Source organism: Aptenodytes patagonicus, chromosome 1 (assembly GCF_965638725.1).
Source record: "Aptenodytes patagonicus chromosome 1, bAptPat1.pri.cur, whole genome shotgun sequence".
In the NCBI taxonomy this organism is placed as follows: Eukaryota; Metazoa; Chordata; class Aves; order Sphenisciformes; family Spheniscidae; genus Aptenodytes; species Aptenodytes patagonicus.
The window spans coordinates 181884199-181910898 of NC_134949.1; the positions used below are offsets into that span (position 1 = coordinate 181884199).

The following is a 26700-nucleotide window of genomic DNA, read 5'->3' on the forward strand; positions in this document are numbered from 1 at the left end:
CACAAACTTCAGCCTGTGAGTTGAATTCAAATTTACTTACATGTAAATTAAATTTGTAAATTCAATTTTTAGAATGGAAATACTAATATAATCTGCAAAAGAAATCCTATTCCTGCAATTCATAAGCATCACTTTCCATTAACTGTCCATGAATTAATTTGAATTCATATTAATAAGTTATTAAAGATGAAGGTTTTTTTGTTTCAATTCCATCATACCTAGCATCTTCTTGCTGTAATGCCAGCTGGCTATCCAGTCGTAAAGACAACAGCTGCTTTTGATGGATTGCATCATTGAGCTTCTCTTCTAGCTCTTCAACCTAAATATAAAGAACATAAATATAAAATGAAAAAAAGAAGTTACCCTCATAATTTTTAAAACATATTTGACAAAAAGAACAACTTGAAAGGAAAAAAAGTGGAGAGCCCAACGTGCTGGGAAGTACAATAATGGCTGTATAACAAGACCTCTAAATATGCCAGGGCTTCATAACATACAATATAGACTTTGCCCTGATGAACTAAAAATAAAAAAGACTTAGTTCTACAGTTGATCTTTTTTAGACAAATAGCTACTTGTTCAGCTGATTTCAAACTAGGCTTAAACTCAGAGCAGCAAGCCAGTGAAAGCCACAGTCAATATACAGTAGGTTTTAAATACTGACTGCACACAAACATGGCAAAGCTTTTACACCTTTCTTAATTTCATGCATCTTAATGGAAACTGTACACAACAAAATCTCCTACTATTAGCATGTTGGTATATTCTAGCCGCATCTTCATTAACAGATTATTGAATAGCATTCAGATGACTTTTTCTAGTATTCCACAAGTTCAGTTTAAAAGCTCTATTAAGTTGCTTATATGTGTGACAAAATTATTCATCATTTCTGAAAGAATACAGGTCTTTCCCCTTTGTTTTTAGAAAAGGAAAAACTAATTCGATCCCCCTCACCCATTTACAGGTATAATGCCTTGGACAAATCAGCTAAGTTTTCCGTATCTTTGTTTCCTCTTTTTCTCATTAAAAAAAAAAAAAAAAAAAAAAAAGCTAAGTAGGCTTCCAGTATGCAATTCGCAAAAATTCTTTTCAGAATGGAAGTTTCTACCATACTCTAAAAGCACCAGAAACAAGAAAAGATTATACAACAAAAAAAAGCAACATTTCTTACCTTGGTCAAATATTCTACTTTCAAGTTGTCAATCATCAAGTTTTTCTGAGATAATTCTATTTTAAGCAGCTGAAGATTATGGAGCAACTCTTTCCGTTCAATCAGCTGCTTAGTGATTTTAACAGTACCTTCTCTCTCTTCAGAGGAAGAAACATCATCGGTTGGTATTGTGGTTTCTAAGCTAATATCTTCAGACTCTAAGGAGCTAGAAATGTTTACTTTCCTGATTTCCTTAGAGCTTTTATGTGACATTTTCTTCCACTATTTGCAAAGCTTTTTAAGTTATACTTTGAGATGAGCCCCCTGAAGAATCAGCTGCAAGAATCAAAACAATTAAGTAAAAGGCATTATGTCATTATGAAAAATTAACCAGTTAAACAAGACCACTAAGCAATACTTCTCAGCATCACGTGAGTATCTTTTTTTTTTATTCACCCAAGAAAAACATTTTAAGCTCTGAAGAGGGCAGTTACCTGAGGACTCTCTTCCTAAATAATTATTAACAAGGCTTTTGACTGCAATAAGCTAAATACTGGTGTGAATCAAGCGTACTATTAAGAGGTTATAGTTAAATCAAGATGTGCACCTGCCATTCACAGGCAGAAGAGCATGCACTGAAAATTCCCGCGACCCACCAAGCATACAATGTCAGAGAACATCCAATAAGGGGCATAACAAGACTAGCTAGAGAAAATGGTAGAGGATGCCCACCTTTGCCTTCTCTAAAGAAGTAGCTCCATTGCTCTTACCAGGCTAATTTGTTAGTACTTCCCAAAAGCGAGCTACTTAACAGCCACACATACTTTTACAACCACTTGGTGTAGACCACAGCTTTTACTTAAGAGATGCACTGACCAACGCGTGCTGTTCAAAGCCCTGCAGAGAAGGGAGATACCGCAATCGGAGCCCAGGCCAGCGCCTGCCCTGCCGCGAGGGGCGCGGAGCCCGCCGAGCGCTAGCTCTCCTGGGCCGCCGCCGCCTCCGCGCCGCCACCACCACCCCCTTCCCCGAGGCAGGCGCAGCTCGGTGGAGGAGATGCTGTTCTACCCGCCGGACGCCCAACTCTGCGGAAGGCAACGGGCAACTGCCCGACCGGTAAACGGCACAAGGCGGCGGGGTGCGGGGGAGTGAGGGGGAGCTGACCCCGCCTCGCCGATCCCCACGCGCGCCGGTGCCGCTTTAGCGGAGCGCCAAGTACGGCGGGCCCCGCGCCCCGCCAAGCACTCACCTCAGCCGGCGGCCGCCCGCCCGCCCGCTGGCGCATGAGCGCCCTTCCGCCTTCCCTCAGGACGACTGAGGCGGGGCTGCGCGACGCCATCACCACGGCGACCAGGGGGCCGCCGCGCGCCGCTTCCCGCGCTCTGCCGCGACGCGCCGCGCGGCGCGCCGCGCCGGGAGGAGGCGCCTCCCCCTCCGATTGCCTCCGCGGTGCCTGCCGGGAGGCGGAGGGCCGGCCGGGCTGCCGCGGCGCGCGCCATGCTGACCTCGCGGACGTTCCTGAAGCGCACGCGGGCGGGCGCCGTGGTGAAGGTGGTGCGCGAGCACTACCTGCGCGAGGACATCCCCTGCGGCGCCGCCGCCTGCCGCCTCTGCCCCCCCCGCCCCGCCGGGCCCGGCCTCGGCCTCGAGGCGCAGCCCAGCGGCGCCGCCAGCAGCCTCTGCCCCGGGCCGCACTACCTCCTGCCCGATACCAACCTCCTCCTTCACCAGGTGAGCGGCTCCCGGCGAGGGCCGCGGGAGGGGGCGAGCGCTGGGCGGCGGCTGCCTCAGCGGAGCCACGGACCCGGACGCGGGGGAGGGCCCGCCGCCTCCCTCTGGGCCCGGCCGTCCCCCCTGTGGAGCCTTAAGCCCCGCTCCAGCCTTGGTTAAATCCGCGTGGGTGCGAGATACCCCGCTCCCCTTAGGCCTGGGGTTCGGGCGTCGTTCCTGGAGGGGCGCGTTTAGCGGTGCGCTGTCGGGCTTGAGTCTTCCCCTTGTTAATTGTGTCTGCTTGATCCCCGGGTGGGTGGTCTTTTCTTTCCCTGTCAGCTACTGAGGAGGCCTTCGGCATCTCCCAGTCTAGTCTGGTTTTAGACCGTTTTCCGGTTTTATATTTTGCTGCCTGAACGGTAGGAATAAAGAGCAACATCTTTCTTGTTTGTTGTGGTCTGATACGGGTATGTAAAGTCAGGCAAGGAGAGTGAATAGACTCTGAAGCAGCGATCGGGATCTGCAGGTGGTCACTGAATTTTCCTGTCAACGTGAATTGTCCTAAATACCTATTCTCTCTCTCAGAGACTGTTGTAGGCTTAGGTTCTTTATACTGTGTCGTTGATTTCAAGTAATGGATAGAGGCTGCAAAATCATCCCATGTACAGCTCTGGAAGCGTGGGATGAACTTTACTCTGCAGCCCGTCACTAATTGTGCAAAGGCTTGAGTCTGGGCAGTGCAGACAGTAGAACTCCAGGTTGGGAGGCAGTGAATTCCCAAGCTGGATGTCTGACTTTTTTAATTGCTTTTGAATACATCTGTAGAAAGAAAGCCCCATGCAGACGTTGGAGACTGGAAGTAATTCATGAATCCTAACATGGATTACTCCGGAGAGGGTTACAACACTCATGTTTTAGCAGTTACCCATCCCAAAAGTTGGAAGTAAGGATTTTCTTCCCAAAGCAGCAAGTCAAGGGATGTTTTCAGCCTGTTACCCATGGACTTCTTGGTGTCTGTTGGCAAAGTTTGTATATACATACTACAGAGCACTCTGAGAATGTGCCGGGGGACACTGCCATGAACTGGAGCAGTGGGGATTAGGAAGTCTTGGTAACAGTAGGAAAAGTTTTACCTAGCAACTGGAACAGGATTGCAACAGTAAGACTTGGCCTGGTAATTCAGCTTGTGCATAGAAGAATATTGGATTTCTTGCCCTGCGAACATGGCTCTAAATCTTTTAGGTCATCTAAACATCAGGTGCAGAGAAGCTTGGTCTGGTATTGCTTTTTTGATTCTTTTAGCCATGCCCTCTAGAGCCTTATTGCTGTCTCTTTTTGGAGGTGGGTTCGCACAGCTCCTTGCCACAAGCTTAGGAAACTGAGCTCACCTTTTTCTCCTGACAGGAGCATGGATTTTTGGTGTAGGTTTGTCTCTCTTGCACACCCCGGCTGTCAGGAGTTGGCAAAGAAAAGTGCTCAAAAATTTTTAATGGATTTCCTCAAAAAAAAGTCTTTGAAAAGGTGAAGAGCAGCTAACAGAATTCCAATTGATTTGAATCTGAGGAAATTAAAATTGCAGTGCAGCAGTGGGATTGTTTTTGGACATCTTAAGCCTACACATGCTCAGGCATGTCCGTGTTAGCTGTGTAACAGCGGCCAAGTGCTATTTTATGGTTTGTATTGCTCACAAAGACATATGCCAGATAGCCTTTAAATTATGTTGGATTACTGTCAGATTGTGCATAGATGTATTTTGTTTACGAATATTATAATTTACAAGAACCAATCTTATGTAAACAAAATTTCTAGTGTACATCTGGCCTTAAATTTGATTGGAGTCCTGCATACGTTGAGGCTGAATTTGCTGGAAGTCAGAATAAGTCCTTATCTTCACTCCAGCAAAATTCAGGTCACGAAGAGGCTGGAAAATCCTATTTGAACTTTTTGCCCACAAGCAGGAGGAAGCAGCTTAATATACTGTTCAGTTTCCCAAGAGTGAGAGAAAAAGGCAGAAGTAGTGCAACTCATTATTCATGTTAGCTTTTTACGTATTAACCAAACAAATATTTCAAGTCCTGTTATTGGATAGAATTAAACAACAATTTTGATTCATTTCCATTTTGTTCCTCAGATTGATATACTTGAAGATGCTGTTATTAAGAATGTCATTGTGCTACAGACAGTCTTACAAGAAGTCAGGAATCGGAGTGCACCAGTGTACAAGCGAATTAGGGACGTGATTGGAAACCCTGAAAAACATTTCTATTCTTTCACCAATGAACATCACCGGTAAGGTGTGGAATAGGGTATAGTAAAGTTGTACTGATGTCCAGTAAAAGAAACTGGGAAACAGAACTGGAACATGTGAACTAGGTAAAAAAAAAAACCGTAAGGTTGAGGTGCATAGAACTCTATACTTCTAAGGAATCCTATTGAGAAATAGTTGCATGTTTCAGGAGCTTTTCTGTTTTATAATTAATATAAGCATATATATTATGAAAAGGTGATTAGAAAATTGAATAAAGTTTATAAACAAGACTAACTTGAGCAATGGAATAATGCTTTTCCATTTTAGTGTCCCTTTAAAACATTAAAAAATCTGTTAATTTGTGACAGAAAGCTCTAAGATGTGAAGAGCAATTAATTTGCCTTTATTTGTGCTCACAAGTCGTTTCCACTACTGCAGTATCATAGTTCTAGCATCTTGAATGCAGTCCTCTTCAATCGTCAGTGAGAAGGTTGTATTAGAAAGTAACACTTCCTTGCTATTTTTCTTGACTCTTCTGTCTCCTGACCCTTCTTCAGTGGCCTATAGAGTGTTACACATATATAGTAGAAATATATTATTATTAAAATTATAATATTATTATTATTATTATTATTATTATTATTATTATTATTATTAAAATTGGTACAGCGATGATTCTTTTGGCCTCACAATCTTGATCTTGATTGTCTGAAAAATTTTGGTAAGTATGGATAGATGTTGGGATTTGTTTTGTTTTGTTTCCCCCCTTTTATTTATTTAGAGAAACATACATAGAGCAAGAGCAAGGAGAAACTTCTAATGACCGCAATGACAGAGCCATTCGAGTAGCAGTAAAATGGTACAATGAACACTTGAAGAAAATACAGGATGAGGAGAAGATCCAAGTTATCTTTTTAACAAATGACAGAACTAATAAAGAGAAAGCTCTAGAGGAAGGGATAACTGCTTATACGTGTAAGTGAAGTGGCATGTATGTTAAATTTATTGCTCAGATATACAATCTCAGCAGTGTCTTCATACCTAAATCCCGTGCATCTCTTGCATAAATATTTATGTGTGTGCTTTTGTAGGTGAAGAGTATATAAAAAGCTTGATAGCTAATCCTGACCTTGTAGATCGTCTTGCTTGTGTATCTGATGAAGGGGTATGTTTTTATTTTCTTTTTATAAAATAAATTAATCACAAATGGTTTGCAGTATATTATTGGACACCATATGTCAGGCTAATAGCATCAGTTTAGAAAATGAGGACTCTGGACTTTACTACCATTTTGGCAGTACAACTTTTTGACAGCTGAAGAGAAAAAAGGAAATATTGCAGCTGTTTTTACTGCTGCTTATATGCCTATTAGTAGGTATCTAGTTATTTGTAAAAAGCTATTTGCTTTAGGTAACTGGTGGGAAGATGAGAGTAATAACAATTGGTTAAAGAAAAGTGTGTAAATATTAGAAACAATTGAAACAAAATGAAAACTACAGAAGTGTATATTGCAAACCATTTAGGTCTTTGTTTTGTGTCTATTATTTGAAAATTTATGTTAACTTACTATTGATCAAAAGTATTTTCTATCAAAAGCTCTGGTTTTTGTGGTCAGTTAAGTTGACTTAAGTGCATGCTGCAGCTTGAAGATGAGCTACATCCTCTTCTATTTCCTTGTGCTTTGTGTTTATCAGAACCAAGACCTATATTTTCACATAAGACTGATACAGCTGAAAACTAACACCACCAAAAAATGGGAAGGTTAATTTCATCAGTTAGTTCTAACAGAATGGAGTAGAACATGCAAGAGTGGGAAGAAAGTGGAGGGCTCAGCTGATCTTTTCAGCGGTTAGCTGTGGTTCATTCAGCTTTAACCAATTGTCTGACTGCTCCAAAGTTTAGTCACAGTATTGTGTTTTCATAATGCTCCATATAGCTTACAGTATATGCTTACACTGTGTGCTATACTCTTTACTATGTAGTACTATGCTAATATTTTTTTCACTAAGTATGTGTTTAGTCAGAATATCCAAATCAATGTAAAAGTGTATGTCACTTGTGCAGTATCTTTTAAAGTAACTGCAGGCAAACAGGAAAAGAAAAGGAAGCATTCCTAGAATTGTCATGTTTCTGTGTTCTTTGTGCTTTTTATGCTTCATTAGAAAAATTACTGCTTAATAGTAGTTTTTCATTATTGTGCATATTCAAACCTACACATAGTTACAATTTTGTAGTTTGCTAGCTTGAGTGTCATGTTCCTGAGCTCACTTTTGGAATAATCATGAATACAAAAGACTGAAAATTTCCTTTTTTTTTTTTTTTTTTTTTTTTTAAAGAAAGAAATAGAAAGTGGAAAAATAATTTTTCCAGAACATATTCCTCTTAGCAAACTGCAGCAAGGAATAAAATCTGGTATTTACCTCCAAGGAACTTACAGGGCAAGCAGAGATAATTATCTTGAAGCTACTGTTTGGGTTCATGGAGATGCTGAAGAAAACAAAGAGGTGAGTTCTTAATTTTGACTTCATGCTGTGAACTTTAACTAGCCTCAGTAATGACTTAAAATGTAATTCTTTCATGGTGATGTATGTTGTTAAAAAGGAGCATTATAGTAATTTTTCCTCTTCTGTGTTTTACTGACTTTTTTGCTTTGTTTTTGTCTGTTTATCTGTATGGATACAGACAACTGAAATGTTGACTGTGCTCTTTTCAAAAAGAGAATAATGTGTTTAAAATTATACTTTGTGCTTTGATAAAGTATTTGATAAAGCTGAATCTTAGTTGTTAATAGTTTTTCAATTGACTCGAATATAACACTTTTAATAGTTTGAAACATATGGTGAAAGACAGAGAAACAAGTTTGTAGGAGGATTTTCAGAAAAACTGTGGTGAGCCCTTGTGGGGCTCTCTTGCTTTATTTCCCCTGCTATTTTCACGCCTGGTGATGAGTAGATGGGCTGTTCCCCTGCAAGCAGTTAACCCAGCTGTCTGCCTACTGGATTCTCTGTTGGTACAGTTGTATAGACACTGTTTCTGAGCAGCAGCAGTTGTCTCCTCCCTCCCTATTTGTAGTGGCAGCTGAGGTGCTTCTCTGGCTCTCCGTTTCTTTTATTCCTATCTCCCAGTAGTCTGTGGAGTCCCCTAGCCTACAAAAATAGGATTGTCTGATTAAAAAAAAAAAAAAAAAAAAAAGTCTGGGGAAAACAAGTGATTTTTATAGATGCAATTGGAATCCTGAAATAGTATCATCACTACTGAAAGAAACCTAGGCAGAGGAAGAAAGTGCCTCACAAATATGCCTTAAAATGTTCTTTAGATTGCAGAGCCTGTTATACGTGGATACTCTTCTGTTACACTGCTTTGATTTGGGTCTTCTGTCGCTATCATCATGAATCATCATCATCAAAGCATTTTCATTTTTTGTTTTCTAAAAAATCCAGATAATTATACAGGGACTGAAACATTTAAACCGAGCAGTTCATGAAGATATTGTAGCTGTGGAGTTGTTGGCAAGAGATGAATGGGTGGCACCATCCTCAGTGGTCTTGCAGGATGATGGCCAGAATGAAGATGACATTGAAAATGAAGAGGAGAAAGAAAACATTGTATGGATTAAATAATTTTTTACTTTACTTAAGAGAGAGATGAAATCTGCAATACCCTGACAGTGTTTGTTAGGCTTTAGATTTATACATCCTTTTTATACTGACTCCTAAAAGCTATTGTGAACATGGAAATTATAAACCTTAATTGTAGTCCTACAGTTCCGTTAAATACATGAATATGTATAAAATGGATACTTTTTAATTAATCCCAATCAGAAATTCCCACATCACTTTGTTAAACTTCATAAATCTAAAAGTTACTGAGTGGTAGTCAGGTAATAATGCAAAGCTATATGCTGATGTGCAGATAAGGATTTGCTAGAATAGAAGCAGATGTTGTATCACGATGACAGTCAGCTTTTATAGGCAATGCATGTGTTTGAACCAGTTGTAAAATATTCTTTAGCTTCTTGCAGTAATTCTGCTTAATGTGTGTGCAGTGCACACACGTGTATATCCTGTCCAACAAATATTTGCATTTCTTTAGAAACATGATCTTCCTACTGAGTACCATGGGAATGTTTTTTAATTACTGTGTTTAGAATTACTGGAGAATTCTCAAGCAACATAAAAGGGCTCCTAAAAATTATAATAATAGCTTGGAAAAGAAAATGGAGATAGTTGTGGAGTAAGCAGAGACAGTGGAACAAGGTAACATTTCTTCGGAGTCTTTCTGCTGTTCTTTGTTTTTCTGAAACAATATCCGTTAAGAAAAACCAAAACCACAACAAAGTAGTCATGTCACATACTAAAAATACTAAAAGTCATGCAAAGCACAGGGAGACATAGTTCCGTTTATGAAGTCATAATAGAATTTATGGCACTATAGTGACACATAAGTTGTTACCACCAAGGTTTGAGATACATGCTGTAGTCAAACACGTTAACATGAGTTCAGAGAGTTTTGTGTTTTTAACCTATGTGTTTTCTACCAGCTGAAGACTGCTGTTAACAAGGACATGCTGAGACCTACAGGAAAAGTAGTGGGCATTATAAAACGAAACTGGCGACCGTTTTGTGGCATGCTTTCCAAATCACAGATCAAAGAGGTAAGGAAATAAGCAAGTTATTGTAGGTGCAGATATTTTTTTTCCTTTAATTAGAAATTATTTGTTCCTTTTTCTGGCTGTTAATAGGCAAGGCGCCATTTGTTTACACCAGCTGATCGCAGAATTCCTCGCATTCGAATAGAAACAAGACAAGCAGATACGCTGGAAGGACAAAGAATAGTTGTTGCTATTGATGGTTGGCCCAGGAATTCCAGGTATCCTAATGTAAGTTTAAATGTTTTCTTCTGAACTTTTATCTGTCCCATTTTTATGTGCTTATAAGGTGAGATGTTTATTATTATCTGCAACGCTGAGTAACTTCAAAAAGCGTTGACATGAATTTTAAGTTCTTTGAGTGCCATTCTTTGATGGTGCAAATTAAGGAAGTCTTGAAATGATTTAGCTTACTCTTACCCCCAAAAAGCAGGTATGGGCTATCATACTTAAAAAGCTTGGTGCTCAGGTTCTGCAGTGAACATATATGTGCTAACTAAGGTGTTTTATTTAGACTAACTAGGGACCGCGTTGTTTTAGTCCGGGTTCCTAGAAATGTGAACCTTTCGCTGTGGCTTTGCTCATCCACACATTGATGACCGTCCTGGCAAGTAGTTTCAAACACATTGGCCAAATTCAGTCGTATTGCCAGTGGGGCAGAGTTACAGGTAATTAAGTTCTTAAAAGTTCTTTGTAAATAAACAGGAGGATATAAGAGAAATTGAGGACACTAGCTTCAATTTGTGTTGAACACTAACTAGGTTTTGAAGAGGCTTCTGTTGCCTTGTGTAGGAATGCATAGCTTGTAATGAATGAGAGCACAGCTGTCTCACCCATGTTTAGAGAAATGAAGGAAACTTGGAATATATGGAAGGAGTGTTAAGATGACGACAGCATTACTGCAGAGGATGAGAGACGTGAGAAAGGAAGTAGAGTTAATGTGGTGTTAGGGAGTGGGATGTGTGGCACAACACAAACCCATAGAGAAATTAGACCTTACTAGTTTTGCTGCTTATGCAGCAATGTTTTTTCTTTCCTGCAAAACTGCATTGCTACATTTACAATTTTTGCAGTCTTAAATGTGGAGAATTTAGTGCCATTTGAGGAAAAGAGGGGGAAGTACAAAGTTCAGACTTACTGAATCAATTGAATGTTTGAAATTAAATTTCTCTCTTAAAGATGAGAAAGTTGACTGAAGAAGGAAAGATTACTCCTGTGTAGTTTAATATACTAATAACCTATGAAATAATGGTCTGAAATACTTATTTTTGAGCAAACAATATTGCTTGATGTGCCTGTGTATATTTGTATGTATGTATATTGTTTCTCAGGGTCATTTTGTAAAGAACTTGGGAAGTGCTGGAGATAAGGAGACCGAGACAGAAGTTCTTTTGCTTGAACATGATGTCCCTCATCAGCCTTTTTCCCAGGGTGTCCTTAGTTTCCTACCAAAAATGCCATGGACCATTACAGAACAGGTAATAATTTTTAAATTATTGTAATAATTACTGTGTCTTCTCCTTCAAATCAAACTGTGACATTCCTGGATATCCCAGTGCACCACAAATAGAGGGAAAATGTTGTCCAAAACCATTTTGTCTGGACTTTCAGCCAGATTTCCTGTGGAAACAAGGCCTCTGCAAGTTTTTGGGTTTTGGCTAAAACTGTGTTTGTTAGAGAGAGACATTTTAAGATAAAAACCATATTACAGGTTTCATTAAAAAATAAAAATATAAAAAAAAATTTTTTTTGCAAAGGAGAGAGACTACAGTTCAAATTATTATAAGATCATCCCTAAGAGTTTTTCATCTTGCCAAATAGGTTTGTAACCAAACGTGGCAGCCTGTGTCATCACTAAAATAATCTGAGGATAGGAGACTTTAATATATCCCGCTATAATCCAGTAAAATAATTATAGAAAGATAAACTGGTGTTTGCAGAATTGCTCGTTTTAAATGCTGTTAGTGAATTTCAGGTTCTCCCCCAGTAGCTTAAATACGGGAAATGGTTGCTTTAGAAGGTATGGAAAAATGTCATCAGGGAACAATTTGACCATGGTATGTTTTTGTTTTGGGCTGGGCTAGGTTTTTTTGGTTTGTGTTGGGCTGGGCTGAGTGTTTTTGTCTGTGCATTTTGTGTATGTTAATTTCTTTGAGGTGGGCTGCTTTTATTATAATTTATTACCTAGTCCTATTTCTTTTGAACGTGGAAACTGAAGGAGGGATCTTTGTGTAAATTAGCTGTCTAAAAGTCAGTTGTCTAGTCTAAGATACCTATCTGAGATCTTTTTGTAGCCATGATACAAAGGTACATACTTCCAAAGTGTGCAGTTCTTTCAACTGTCTAGACATCTAAGCCTTAGAAAGCTAAAGTTAGTTGAGGGCAATCATATCCTAAACAATTTGTCCAGCTGGACATGTCAAAATTTCACTTAAAAAAAATCTTGATTCCTGGTTCTGCTAATTCTGAGATCATAGAATCATAGAATGGTTTGGGTTGGAAGGGACCTTAAAGACCATCTAGTTCCAACCCCCCTGCCATGGGCAGGGACACCTTCCACTAGACCAGGTTGCTCAAAGCCCCATCCAACCTTCCAGGGATGGGGCATCCACAACTTCTCTGGGCAACCTGTTCCAGTGCCTCACGACCCTCATAGTGAAGATTATATCTAATCTAAATTATATCTAATGTAAATCTACCCTCTTTCAGTTTAAAGCCATTACCCCTTGTCCCATCACTACCTGCCCTTGTAAAAAGTCCCTCTCCAGCTTTCTTGTGGGCCCCCTACAGGTACTGGAAGGCTGCAATAAGGTCTCCCCGGAGCCTTCTCTTCTCCGGGCTGAACAACCCCAACTCTCTCAGCCTTTCTTCATAGGAGAGGTGCTCCAGCCCTCTGATCATCTTTGTGGCCCTCCTCTGGACTCGCTCCAACAGGTCCATGTCCCTCTTATGTTGGGGGCCCCAGAGCTGAACGCAGGGCTCCAGGTGGGGTCTCACCAGAGCAGAGTAGAGGGGCAGAATCACCTCCCTCAACCTGCTGGCCACGCTTCTTTTGATGCAGCCCAGGATACGATTGGCCTTCTGGGCTGCGAGCGCACATTGCTGGCTCATGTTGAGCTTCTCATCAGCCAACACCCCAAGTCCTTCTCAGCAGGGCTGCTCTCAATCCCTTCATCCCCCAGCCTGTATTTGTGCTTGGGATTGCCCCAACCCCGGTGCAGGACCTTGCACTTGGCCTTGTTGAACTTCATGAGGTTCGCACGGGCCCACCTCTCAAGCCTGTCCAGGTCCCTCTGGATGGCATCCCGTCCCTCTGGCGTGTCGACCGCACCACTCAGCTTGGTGTTGTCAGCACACTTGCTGAGGGTACACTCGATCCCACTATCCGTGTCGCCGATAAAGATGTGAAGATCATGAAAAGATTGTGGTTTTATTCTGTTTCTCTTCCTGTTTGCTGTAAAACAGAATTTTTTTCAGTACTTGATCATCTTCTGTCTTAGTTTTTCCATCACTGTAGTTTCTGCATGTCTGTTTTGATCTTATAAATAAATATTACTGCAAATCTTGTCCTAAGACAGAAAAAAGCACTCTGAAAATACTTGGTTGCTTTCAAAAATCTTATGCAAAGTGCCTTTCTGAAATGATCATTTTTACTTTGATATGGAAGATGCTCTTGAAAAACACTTTCTTTTTTTTTTAAATTTCAGGATATGAAATACAGGGAGGACTTAAGGCATCTGTATGTTTGTAGTGTTGATCCTCCTGGTTGTACGGATATTGATGATGCATTACATTGTAGAGAAGTAGAAAATGGAAATATAGAGGTATTGTTTTTTTGGGTTTTGATTTTTTTTTTTTTTTAATCAAGCCAGTCATTTATTTATTTACTTCCTCCTCTATTTTACAAAGAGTGCAGTAGTGGTAATAGTAAATGACATGAGCAAAGCTACACATCTGTTGTAAAAGAAATTAATGGTGTTTGCACAACTGCAAGATGGTAATAAAGAAAGGGAGTTGATTTGTATTACATCAGTGTCAGAAGTGGGAATATAATGTCGCCTAAATTCGCCCTGCTTTCTGCTCGTTTGGCATGGGAAATTAACATATAATTTATTTACTGCTTTAGCTAAGTATAAACATGGATATCTACAGCTAGGATAAAAAACTATCAGTAGAAAAAGTGAAGCTACTGCTGTAGTGCCTAAGGAATGATTATTTTATTTAAAAAAAAAAAGTATTAAAAAGCTACAGACTTAACACCAGCTCTCTACCCCCTTATATCTGATTTAGTCAGGTTTTCTTCGTTATAAATTAATTTGTAATTGTAATAGTATAGTGTGCCAAAATGAAAGGTCTAGCAAACGGAAAAGCAACAACAAATTTGCAGTGAGCCTTGAAGAAAATGAAAAAGGTTATTTGAGCTCCCAGGCAAGAAGAGTTGCATTGGTAATGAGTATAACTTTCCACTAAATGTACGCATGCCCTTATTTTGCATAATTGCTGCAACTATTCATTTTTTTTTTTAATATCAGTATGATAGGTTTTAACTATTCCTATTACTAAATATAGCAGCTGCTGAAGGGAACTGGGAATGGGTAAATTGGGTTGTAAATAAAAACTTGAGAAAGTTTCTTTCATGTTGAGAACTACTTCTGTTTCATAAGACGCGTAACGTGATGCTTGTTTTTTAGGTTGGTGTACATATTGCAGACGTCAGTCATTTTATTCGCCCAGGAAATGCTTTGGATGAGGAGTCGGCAAAGAGAGGAACAACAGTATATCTGTGTGAAAAAGTAATTGTTTTCTATATAAAAAGCTTTTTGTACAATTAAGAGGTTGGATTTTTCATTGCTTTCCTCTTTTAATTCTTGGGAGTAGAGACATTATCTCTAAACTAAGGGGAAAAAAAAGTATAGACTCCTTTGGGCTGCACTTAATTTGCCTAAGACTATCAAAATGAAGGTGCTTTCTGTCATTCAGTGTGCACAGCAAGAGGGAGACATTTTTAATTTTTTTTTTTTTTTTTAAATCCATTATCTGGAGAATATCCTTTTCAGCTCCTGTTTGAAGCATTAATAACATAGTTCTGAAACTGGACTACTGTTTTAGTATCGATCTGGAATTGCGGAAGTGGCCTGGTTTTGCCTTTTCTATTGTTTTTTTTTCTTGTGGTAGCTAAAACGCTGTTGTTTCCTATGATTTGTATTCATTACAACTGTATACTTAGTCCTGTTTATGTTAACTTATTTCTCACAGACCACAATTTCTTTTCAGAAATAACTGTTACTAAAAAACTGATAATTAAAATGGATCTTGGAATGAATTTCCTCTAAAGTAGCTTACTTTTCTTTCAGAAATCTGAGCTTTCTTAGCAAAAAAAATACAGTAATTGTTGTTTCCAAGCTTTTAGTATATTAAAAGTCAGGAAATTAAAATACATACTTATAACTAGTCATGATTTTTATTCTTTACTTTGCAGAGGATTGATATGGTTCCAGAGTTACTCAGTTCCAATTTATGCTCCCTGAGATCTAATGTGGACAGGTATATGTATATGATCCATACTTTGATCCTGACAAGAAACTCCAGATGTTTATATGTGGATTTTAACAGATTTCCCTCTCATAGGCTTGCATTTTCATGTATATGGGAGATGAACCATAAAGCTGAAATTCTAAAAACCAGATTTACGAAGAGTATTATTAATTCCAAGGTTAGTCACATAAACATTATTATACTTCTGAAAAAAAGCTGGAGACCTTTTTATAAAAACAATGATCAACAGACTTGATAATGAAGTTTTCTTCTTTCTGTTTATTGATTTAAATTTTCTTAGAATTAGAAAATTCTAAAAATAAAATGTTCGATTCTGCCCTGTTCTTTTAAACCTCAAAGGCCGCAATGTTTTTTGTGTGGTTACTGTGTTATGATATTTCATTTAAAAAGTATAAATGTATTGGTATATATATTGGACATGGTTGGTATATACCAGCTAGTCATAATTTTAAGTTAAATTCGGTACACTCTGTAGGTGTTTAATATATTTCTGAAAATTAGACCTCTGATGTATAAAATAGATCTGTGATCAGCATAAAAAAAACACTGTAACTGCCTGGTATTTCTTAATATCTTGCTTAGATCTGTCCTGTTTTGTCCATTACTCTTTGAGAATGACATGCATTTAGGTGTTGAATGTAAAACTTTCTATTATTGTGAACCAACTTTGACAGCAAACTGTAGTTTCTGCAACAGAACTATGTTTTTCTTTTCAGTATTCAGTTATGTATCATGGTGTCTCTCTTTTGTTTTTTTTGTTTTTTTTTTAACCTCTTCAAGGCTTCTCTTACATATGCCGAAGCACAGATGAGAATTGATTCAGCAACTATGAATGATGATATTACTACCAGCCTACGTGGACTAAACAAATTAGCAAAAATTCTGAAGAAGAAAAGAATTGATAATGGGTAAACTGTGCAGTGTCCCTGTTACCTTTTATCCTAGTTTTTCTCTGGCTATTTTTTGCTGTCAAACTGTATAATGGTCCTCTGTGTCCATTTTTCCAGTGAAAATCCTTTGAAAGAGAAGTATTTTGCCATTTTGATTTGCATAAAAATGCCTATCTTTATTTCCCCAAAAATATAAACTTGGCATGTTAACTTTTCCTTCACAAGATCAATCAATATGGATCTCTTTACAGTCATTATAAAAACACAACCAGAGGAGTAGCATTTGAAATTTTAGGAGCTAATACTGATATGTGTTGGCATCATAATTCTGGCTAATTTGAACATTAATTCCACAGTTGTATTTTTAATTTTTGCTAATTTTAAATTACAGTTTCATGATAAACCCAGGCCTGCAACTCAGCTGGTGTTTCTGCTTTACTGTAATCTGTTAATACCACTTACTGTCTTCCAGAGCCTTGACACTTTCCTCACCAGAAGTTCGTTTCCACATGGACAGTGAAACTCACGATCCTATTGATCTGCAGACTAAGGAGCTCAAGTACGCGTTTTATTTTCCTCAATTAGTTAATTCAGGGCAGGGATGGAATTAAAGGCATGTTTAAGTAGCAACATTTACTTAATAGTGTACAGAGTTCATATAATAGCGCAGGACAATCATGGAATTACAGAATGAGTTGGGTTGGAAGGGACCGTTAAAGATCATCTAGTCCAAAGTCTCCTGCCATGGGCAGGGACATCTTTCACTAAATCAGGTTGCTCAAAGCCCCATCCAACCTGGCCTTGAACACTTCCAATGATGGGGCATCTACAACTTCTCTGGGCAAGCCGATCCTAGAAAAGAGAATTCTTCTCTCTTTTTCTGCACTGTTTATGAAGCAAATTTTGAACTGTATGCTTCATATATGAACTTAAGTCTTTACTACTGATTTAATGGAGCACTAAGGTCCAAACTCACTACGTCCCACTGGCTTCTCTGTGATGCTCTTCTGGTATTAACAAAGGAGAGAAAGTAGAACTCGGAGTTATGGATTACTGAAACCTTAAGAACAACAGAGCAGTTATTGCACATGCGCAGAGTGATACAGACTGAGGAGTTCTAGAAATGGAGCTACTGATTCAATTTCTGAAGCTCGATACTTGCTTTCTCTCATACTACTACTTAGTTTCTGTGCTAAAATCTACACTTAGTTATGTATACCGTCATGAATAAATGGTGTGCAATATGGTGCTTTCAAACTTCATATGCACAATATTTGAACAGTACTCTTTGGAAGAAATCAAGAGGTTTATCTGTTGGTCTTTTGGGGCATTTTAAAGAGCATTTTTCTTCAATATAATTTGTTATTTTAGAATAGTTCAGATTTTTTCCTTCTGACTCAGTATTTGAAACTTAGTAAATAATTGTTATGTTTTTAGTCTTAAAAATGTTTGCCTAATTGTATAAATGTTCAAAACTGCTAGTTACTGTTATATAATGTTGTTAGGATGGTGGAATGTTTCTTCATTAGGCACTCAAAGTAAATATTTAATGCTTTTCTAACAATACAAAATATTTTATGTTGATAGAGAAACAAATTCCATGGTTGAAGAGTTCATGTTGCTTGCCAATGTCTCTGTAGCACAAAAAATTTACGATGAGTTCCCGGAGTTTGCCTTGCTCCGAAAACATCCTGCTCCTCCCCCATCAAATTACGACATCCTTGTGAAGGCAGCAAAGACCGAGGCAAGTTCTTACCATGCTAATTAAGTGAATTAATTATAAAAAGCTGTGTTTTCTCTCTGGTTGGCCACTTACCCAAGAATAAGGGTTGGAAAGCAGTATTTTGAAAGTACTTTGAAATTGCTGGTACTTGTAGCAAGGTATCTGTACCTCTAGATGAACGGAAGACTCTTGTGCTTTTTAAAAACCCTTTCTTAGGTAAAAAAAGCAAATCACACTTTAAGTCTTTTGTATTTTAACTCTTGGGTGCTGTGAATGTTACTCCTCTCCAAGCCACATGTGATTTTTTTGAGCCAGTTTTTGGCTTTGGATCACATACATTATTGATACACTTAAAAATTGGTCAGTCACATCAAATAACATGTCTCTCTTAAAGTCAGGAACTAAGAAAATGTGTGCGTATGTGTATATAGTTTCCATCCTCTCCTTAGATCAGCTAGAATTTAGCCTGAAACAAGCCTGATTTAATTAACAAGTCTGAACTGAAAAAATTATTTTTCCTGGTTTGGGATCTTTCATTTGAGCTAAACTTTTAAAATGAATTTTCTAGACATGTGATGTGCATTCATATTGCCTTTTCCTTCAACTCCCCCCCCCCCCGCCTTTTTTTTTTTTTTCCCCTAGGGGCAAGAGAGAAACTCCCAAATTCTGTCAGTGGAAGATTAACAGATGAGCCCAAACCCAGGCCATTTCATTTTCCACTGCTATAAAACTGGAATAATGATAATGATTTCATTTGTACTCCAAAAATTATTTTTAAAGTACCGTTTTATTTGGAAAGCTAAATTCCTGTGCATAGACAACCGCTCTTTTAATAAACCAAAGTGACTTTTCACTACTCTGTCAGAACCATCACAATTAGGTATTAATATGCTATATTTTTGTTACACTTTTTTAATCAATACGCAATTATTTTAGCGTAATACCAGCATAATTTGATCTCTAGATCATACTTCATTGTCAGTGGTGTACATGAAGGAAAGAACATTCAGCTGATCTTGTGATGAAACTTACTTTGTGTGACTGGAAATTAAAAATGCATTATTTATTTGCATGCTACTTGAATTTTTATCAGGGAACACTGGCAAACAGGGAACAAGCTTAGTGTCATACAGTACTAGTTTTACAAATCACTTTTCCAAGTACAAGTTTTCATAATTTTGTGGAGGACATACAAGAAGGTTGATTACTGCTTACATTGTGCTTGGATGAGAACCTTTTGTGTGGCATAAATACTTTTTTTTTTGCATATTCCTTTTGATTTATTCAATAAAGGGATGGAAAAATCAAACCAAAGGAAATAAAAACACTTGTTGATATTAGCATAAAGTGTTTCTTAGTTCTGAATAGATGTCTTTTCTGAATTCCTAGGCTACTGACTTAGCTTTTCGTTGTTTGCATAGAGCACTAGTGATAATGAGGGAGGGATCTGTGCATGGGTGGATTTTTTTTTTGTAATAGTGGCATTCCACTAGGTTGTTATTAAGTGTGATGCCTGTGCCAGTTGCTAAGATCAGCATGGATGCAGCTGTTACATTTCTGCTTATACTCTGTTAATATTTGCTAGTAATACCTGACCTTTTTTAATTTTTTTTCCTTCCTTCCAGAATTTGGAAATTAAGACGGATTCAGCAAAGGCTTTAGCTGAATCATTAGACAAAGCTGAATCTCCTACGTTCCCCTATCTAAATACACTGTTGCGAATTTTGACCACTCGCTGCATGATGCAAGCTGTTTATTTCTGCTCTGGAATGGATAATGATTTTCATCACTATGGTTTAGCCTCACCTATTTATACCCACTTTACCTCACCCATTAGAAGGTACTTTTATTTTATGAAAGTTTCAGAGAACAAAAAGAAATGATATTTTTGTGAAGAAATTCTGTTTTAAATTGTGGTGGTGTCCTTTTCAAACAAAATACTGTTTCTGTTCAGCTTTAGATTTCAATTGAAACAGCAGTGGCTTTACATGGTGATCCATCTTCATGTAAGCGCCTAGGTTCACTGTCTATGATTCCTAAGGTCTAATAAAATTTTTAAAAAGACTCATGAAAATAAGAGAAATACATCCCTAATGTGTATCTCTGGCATAGAAATGCACTTCGGGATCAGTTAGCATTATGTAAGTCAACCAGAGACTGAGGCAGAGTTTGGCCAGTCATTTTTCAGGTAGGAGCTGTGTTTAAATTTTGAGGAGACTGTATTTTACCTATAAATACATTGCTAAATTGAAACTTGCTTCTGTAGCTGTTGCATTGTAAAGAAATCGTACATCCTGGAAAATGAGGGGTTTTTTTTTTTCTTTTAACCAAGAAGTATCTAAGTGTTGAGGAAAATAATTGTTGTCGTATTTTGCTCCTTAGAAACATTGCAAGTGAAATCTCTTACAGGTGGATTAAAATTCCTGTGCATTTGTGTGGATAATTTGTGGAGCTTCTGGGAGTCCTAATAGTAAATTTTAGTTGCTAACAGATGCGTTAAAAAGTTCCTGGCTGAAGTTCTAATAAAAGTTATGTACCAAGCAATTCAAGTGTGATTATGCTTTGCAGATCAATGGCATTTGAAATACCATTCTACACAAAATTTGTCTAGTTTATGGGAAAGGGAAGAGGGAGCGGCTTAAGCTGCCATGGTGAAACATCATTCTTTAATCCAGAAATAAAACTTTGTTTCTTCTTTGTAAACATTCAACAATACACTTTGTGTAATGTAATAATACGCTCTATTGGTAGAATATAGTAAAGAATTTCTCTTAGAAAACAGTACAGTTCATTCTGGCTCTGCAGAGTGTATCTTTGGTCAGCAAAGAGAGCGGTCTTGAATTAATACAGGGAGTCATCAGCAGACCGTCATTATTACAAAAAGCTTTTGATCTATAAGATTTATAAAAACAAAATTATATTCAGAAACTTTTTAATTAAAAAAGTATGTTTTGGTATGTCATTGATCATTTAATCTCATCTGTTGCAGGTATGCTGACATCATAGTACATCGACTTTTGGCAGTGGCCATAGGAGCGGACAGTACTTACCCAGAACTTACAGATAAACATAAACTAGCGGATATGTGTAAAAATCTCAATTACCGACATAAAATGGCTCAATACGCACAAAGAGCATCTGTTGCATTCCATACACAGGTAGGTAGTTCTGAGATGTGAGGATTAACTACGGACAATTCATGTTGATTTTGAAGGAAGGGAGGGAACATTGAGTTGTGCTTTGTAGAGCAAAAGCAAGCAAGTCTGCAGGAATGGTGAAGAATGAGGGCTGCTGCTTTGAGGAAAAGCTGCAACACTGCACTGCTGGTTCTGAAAAGTTTAGAATAATGGCATCTTGAGGATGCTTTTTACTTTGTGTTTTTTATCAATATGATGAGTGCTTAATACTATAGTAATGTTATAAACAGTTTATGGGATTTTTTTAATCTGCTTTCAATATATGGTGTGTAATTACCACTAAGTATAGATTCATATTAGAATGTTTTTATTTTTTTAAGCCAGTATATTTGTAATCCAGAAGAGAATGTTCTAGTGCTTTTTTTTTCTTATTCATGTATTTTACTTTTGTTACAGCTGTTCTTCAAAAGCAAAGGAGTAGTGAATGAAGATGCATATATATTATTTGTAAGAAAAAATGCAGTTGTGGTTCTGATTCCCAAGTATGGGTTAGAAGGAACAGTCTTCTTTGAAGAAAAAGGTAAACCAACACCAAAACTGGATTACAACAATGAGGTATGTTTTATAAGGCTTGTTCTTAAATACCTTTATTTTTTGATTTGGTAAGTGAGCAGAATGACTAAAATCTGTTCTAGTTGGATTTAGAAGGGTAAGGGAGGCTTTTCTAAATGCAAGTTTACTAATCTGTAGTAGTAGTGCCACTACAGTCTTTATAAGTCTAAATAAACAGGTTCTGACACGAATTGGTTTCTGTAATAGGTACTACTAATATCTAATTATCTGAGTAAATACCGCAAAAACGTATATACCACGTATTCTGACACTCTGAACATTCAGGACAGTAATTTGTGTTCTTTTTCATTGACATGTAACATTAATAATTTCCTACAAAAATATTTATTTGTATAAAAACATAAGACATCGTAAGCAGTGAGTATTTATACAAAATTTGAACTTTCAGGTACCGTCACTTACTGTGGAAGACACAACATTACGTGTATTTGATAAAGTTAAAGTGAACATTATGTTAGATGCTTCCAACATCCAACATCAGAAAATTCGGATGGTGTTGGTAGAACCAAAGGTAAGGCACAAGATTTCTGATTTCATAGATTCATATTACCCTTCAGTAATCTTAAAAAATCAGCATACAGTAAAATTGAAATTTAACCCAGAAGAAAAAAAATCATTTAGCAGCAGATTGTAGCGATTGCTTCATATCTACTCTCAATAAGACACAGGTCTGCTTTCACCGGCTGTTGAAAAGAATAAAGGGCTGTAAATTAAATTTCCCTTCTGGGCCCATCATAGATATTTCCACTGATGGGAAAGATGATGATTTGCTGAATTAATATCGTTTGAATGTCACGGTTCTGTAATCAAATCTCCCTTTTGAAAATCTGCCAAAACTCGGTAGGATTTTGGTTTTGCTCCAGTAAATTACTGTGTAACTGTGATGGGTGGCTCAGAAGAAAACTCTGTATAATTGCTGGCTGTAAATGGCAATCCTTTCTTACAACTTCCACAATATAAAAATTCTCTCTTGATAATGTTGTAAGAACTGTAATGTCCTAATAACTGTGTCTCTGGTCTTAAGACTTTTCAATTCTAGCTTAGTGCATCTGGGACACTGGGGTTTTCACCTGGTCTCACACCTCAGGCCTGCTGAGTATTTTGCATGCCAGTACAAGATTGTGTACTTTCATTAAGTTACATGTGACTTTTTTGGTAAACAGATAGGTGGAGTTATTGACCGTCTGTAATCATGGAGGAAAAAGAAAACCCAAAATAAGCAAGCGGTCCTTGTTGTTTATACAGTCAAACATTTTTATTTCTTTTTTCTGAGGAATCATCTGTTTCCAAACACATGTAAATATTCTGATATTTGAGCTGTTGTATTAGCTTAAGTTGAAGGCAATCCTCATGACTTCAAAAAGTGGGAGTAGATAATTAAATTTGTTGTAGAAAGAAACCTTGCATCCTGCTGTGCATTCACATGCTGAGCTGCCTACTGCTTGCGCTCGCCAACTAGTGTTTGTCAGTGGGCGTAACTCAGGAACACTCCTGTTGCAATGACTCCAGTCCCTGAGGGGACACGCTTTCTTCATTGAAAATAGACTCAAAGTAAGGCTAACGCAAGCTGATTTCCCCCCCTTGCCTTCTACTTCTTGTACTAATTTCTGTTAATGTCCTTGCTCTACAACGAAGGCAATACTATAATTCTAGTTTATCCCTTGATACAGGAATGGCCATGCTGGTTAATCCAAAATACTGTCATTCTAAACATCAGTTACTCGTCCTCCTTCCTGGTACGGAATGAGTATATGAGTAAGATGCACATACAGTGATCATTCCCTTCACGTCCATTCAAAGCTTCCAGCAATTTACAACTTAAATACTGTCTCACTCAAAGATACACATCTTTCTTTGTGTTCAGTAGATAAGAGTCTTGTTCTGTGAATTTGTTTAATCACTTTTTTTTTTCCCCAGCTTACACTTCTGACTCCCACAGTATCTTGTAGCAGTGAGTTCCACAGCTCACCATGTATGAAAAAGTACTTAACCTTTCATTTGTTTCAAGCATGATGCCTAATACTGTTACTTGATGACATCCTGTATTTCCTACACTATGAAAAATAGTCTTTTATTCCTATTTACCATTCCTGTGCCATGCAATTCTATATGCTTCTATTATCCGCTATGTTAGCTCCTGCTTTTCTGGAAACTATTTTGTATCTTTGACCTTCTTCATCACCTTTATGTTTTTGTAGTTCTGTTACGTGGGTTTGTTTTTTTTTTTTTGAGCTGGGAGGAACAGAAGCACATGCACGATTCTGGATGTGAGCACACCACAGATCCATACAGGATCACATACGTACAGAGACACATGCAGGATTCTCTGTGTTGTATGGTGTTATATGGGAACACTTTGCATCATCTTTCATTCCTTCTAGTACCAAGACCAGTTTTAAGCAATGAGTTCATACACACCCAACAGTTGCTAGCTGACAGTTCTACACTTGCTTTTAGAACTCTCCAGTGGACCGTGTCGAGCCCTGGCACTGTTAGTATTCCTCTTACCCAGTTTGCTCTGAACCTTTTTTTTCTGATGATGGGCATTTGTAACAGTTTTCTTGATGTTGGTCTTAATTTTCCTGAGTGCTTCAATTACACTTTGATCACCTGTTGTTCATGCCTGCTTTAGGCTTTTGTTACCACCGTGCTATCCATTGATGGAAGAGCAAGGAATAATTCCCTGCCTCTCACTTAGAGAATTTTTATTACTGTTCCTCAGTCTTTTGGGCTTGCCTGTTTATTTTAACTTAATTTTGCACTTATTTCTTCTTCATTTGGACAGGATTTTCACTTCTTAAAGGATGCCTGTTGACATGCGATACTAATCACTCTACTGACTTTTTTTAACTGTTCTCTTGAAATTCTATTGATAAATGGCATATTCTTACTCCAAGTCTTTCTTTTTTCAATTCCTTCTCACCCCTGAAAGCATTTTACCTTTTTGCAACCCCCTTTAATAAAATCTTCACTAAATACCTTATTATTGCTGATGTAATGCATTTTAAGGTTTGGGGTTTTTTTCCTTCTACCATGGTGATGCATTTTCAGTAAGTAAGTACACTGAAATCAGTATTACAGGGATGGTTCTGTGGGTAACCTCTTAAGCAGGTCCTCAGGCAAGAGTTGCTTCTCCCTTTTCATGGGTTCTCTGACTAGTTGCTCCAAGAAACGGGCCTCTATGGCACCTCGAAACCTAGACTGTCTCGAGCCTTCTTGTGACATTTACTCATTGAAGGTAATTACTGTTACCGTGTTACCTGGTCTCACAGCCTCTCTGGTACTGTCATAATTAGTGTCATTAGCGTGTCATAATTGTTGCCATCCTAATTAGCTGACCAAAACCATAACCTTCAGCTTATGGCGGTGGGTTTAATTCCAGCATAGGTGCCTGTGTTACTCTAATACAATTAAATGACTCTTCTACTGGTATATGCTGTTGTCGCTTTCACGTAATTTATAACCTGGTATTAAAGTCCTAGTGATCAGCTTCCTTGCGTCAAGCTTCTGAAGCGCCTGTCACCTCATCTAATCGGACATTGCAGTTTGTCCGTAAGACTCAAGTGTAGAGGAGCATAGGCGTGCCTGGTCTCGGTCCAACTCTTTTATGAACCCTACTTGAGTGAACTGTATTTCATCGTGGCCTGCTTCACTCTTCTCTGCTTGAACGCTACTCCCATATTCTCAAAGAAAGCATAGCACGCTTCTTGATTACCTCTTTCCTTGAGGACAAGTCATTCTCTGGAAGCACACAGGCTTTTCTTTATTCTTGTTCTTCTTTGCTTTAGAAAAAGTCTGTTTTCCATTTATTTCAAAAGTTTTTCCAGTTTCTATCAAAGCTAAATGCCTTTTTGCTATGCCGTGTCCTGAGCCTGACAGGGCCTCTGCTTGACAGGAGCAGCACTTCAGAAAACACAGTAGTGGTGATTGTTTTGAAAGCAAAATGAAAATTGGTAGGTTTAGGACCCCTCTTCACCTCTCTCATTCATAACCCCTGCCTCAGAAGCATTTGCTAAGGCATGGCAAACAACTGAGAAGGCGGCACATATAATCTGGTGCAAAAGGAACTGCCGGCAATTGAGTCAGGAGGGGTGCTGCTGCTTGCATTTCCCTCTTCTTCACTTGAGTGTTCTAGCTGTGATTGTTACATGATGGTAGACCTGTTTTTAGATGACTACTAACAGAATTTTCTGATGTTGATATGGCGCTTATAAAAGGTCTGTACAAGTAAACTCAAGTTTTATCAGGATAGTATAAGCTAAAATTGAGTCAAAACCGTTCTAACTTCCAATTCTTTTCTTACTGTAGATACTAGGAAATGATGTGCCTGCAAATCTATCATCTACAGAAGTAAGCAGCAAGAATGAACCGGAGAAAAAGAAAAAGAAGCTACAAAAATAGCTGGACAGAAAAGTTAATAGGAAGTCACATGTGAATTATTTGTATTTACATATTTTTCCCTATGGGCAAAATGCTAGAAACAGATTTTGTTTACTTTTAAATACACCTTTTAATAATTTGTAAAACTGGCTTTTTTTTTTTTAAACTTTTTATGACTATATGTATGCAGGAGAACAATAGTTTTAAAACCAAGTCTGTCTACAGTGTTGTCTTGTGGGTGAAAATAAATGCTTCTGCAAAGTGAAGGAATAGTTGTAGTATTTTAATTTTTATTTTCTTTTTTAATGGCCTTAAGGCCATTCAAGAGCCTGACAAAAGTCAGTCTGTTCAGTGCATTCGCTTTAGCACCTTACTACTGAAAGAAGTAATGGTGCTAGTTACTGGTCTTAAGTGCTAACAGAATTTACTCCTGAAAGATAAATTCTACAGAGTTACACTTCCTTCCGGAAAGTTCTCTCTCACACCAGAGGAGCTGTGTATACATATGCACACAATATGCAGGTAGAGAGAGAAACCATACCATAAGAGTGCATTAGTCTTTGTCCTAGACCTTAAAGCAATTTAAAATCATTGCTTAGCCTCTGATGAACTGCCTAAAAAAAAG

The 26700-nt window shown here is 38.1% G+C and overlaps 2 protein-coding genes across 3 annotated transcripts in view; one reads left to right on the forward strand and one right to left on the reverse strand.

Annotated features, from left to right (window-relative positions):
* The window catches only part of PIBF1 (progesterone immunomodulatory binding factor 1), a 127617-nt gene extending 125173 nt beyond the window's left edge, over nucleotides 1-2444 (reverse strand). For both annotated transcript variants that reach the window (XM_076362897.1, XM_076362903.1), the window contains exons 1-3: nucleotides 2400-2444; nucleotides 1172-1486; nucleotides 219-319 (exon numbers count right to left, since the gene is read on the reverse strand). In XM_076362897.1, coding sequence (XP_076219012.1) covers nucleotides 219-319; nucleotides 1172-1423 — 353 coding nt within the window. In that variant the 5' untranslated portion in view covers nucleotides 1424-1486; nucleotides 2400-2444. The remainder of the gene's footprint in view (nucleotides 1-218; nucleotides 320-1171; nucleotides 1487-2399) is intronic.
* A 203-nt stretch (nucleotides 2445-2647) lies between these two features.
* DIS3 (DIS3 exosome endoribonuclease and 3''-5'' exoribonuclease) lies at nucleotides 2648-26341 on the forward strand. The gene is made up of 21 exons (XM_076362915.1): nucleotides 2648-2881; nucleotides 4992-5149; nucleotides 5890-6083; nucleotides 6200-6273; nucleotides 7445-7612; nucleotides 8549-8713; nucleotides 9649-9762; nucleotides 9850-9987; nucleotides 11088-11234; nucleotides 13464-13580; nucleotides 14448-14549; nucleotides 15236-15300; nucleotides 15385-15469; nucleotides 16093-16220; nucleotides 16675-16761; nucleotides 17790-17946; nucleotides 19551-19765; nucleotides 20915-21083; nucleotides 21519-21677; nucleotides 22084-22206; nucleotides 26004-26341. Exons 1-21 carry the CDS (start codon nucleotides 2648-2650, stop codon nucleotides 26094-26096), a joined length of 2892 nt encoding a protein of 963 aa, XP_076219030.1. The 3' UTR covers nucleotides 26097-26341.
* The last annotated feature ends 359 nt before the right edge of the window (nucleotides 26342-26700 follow it).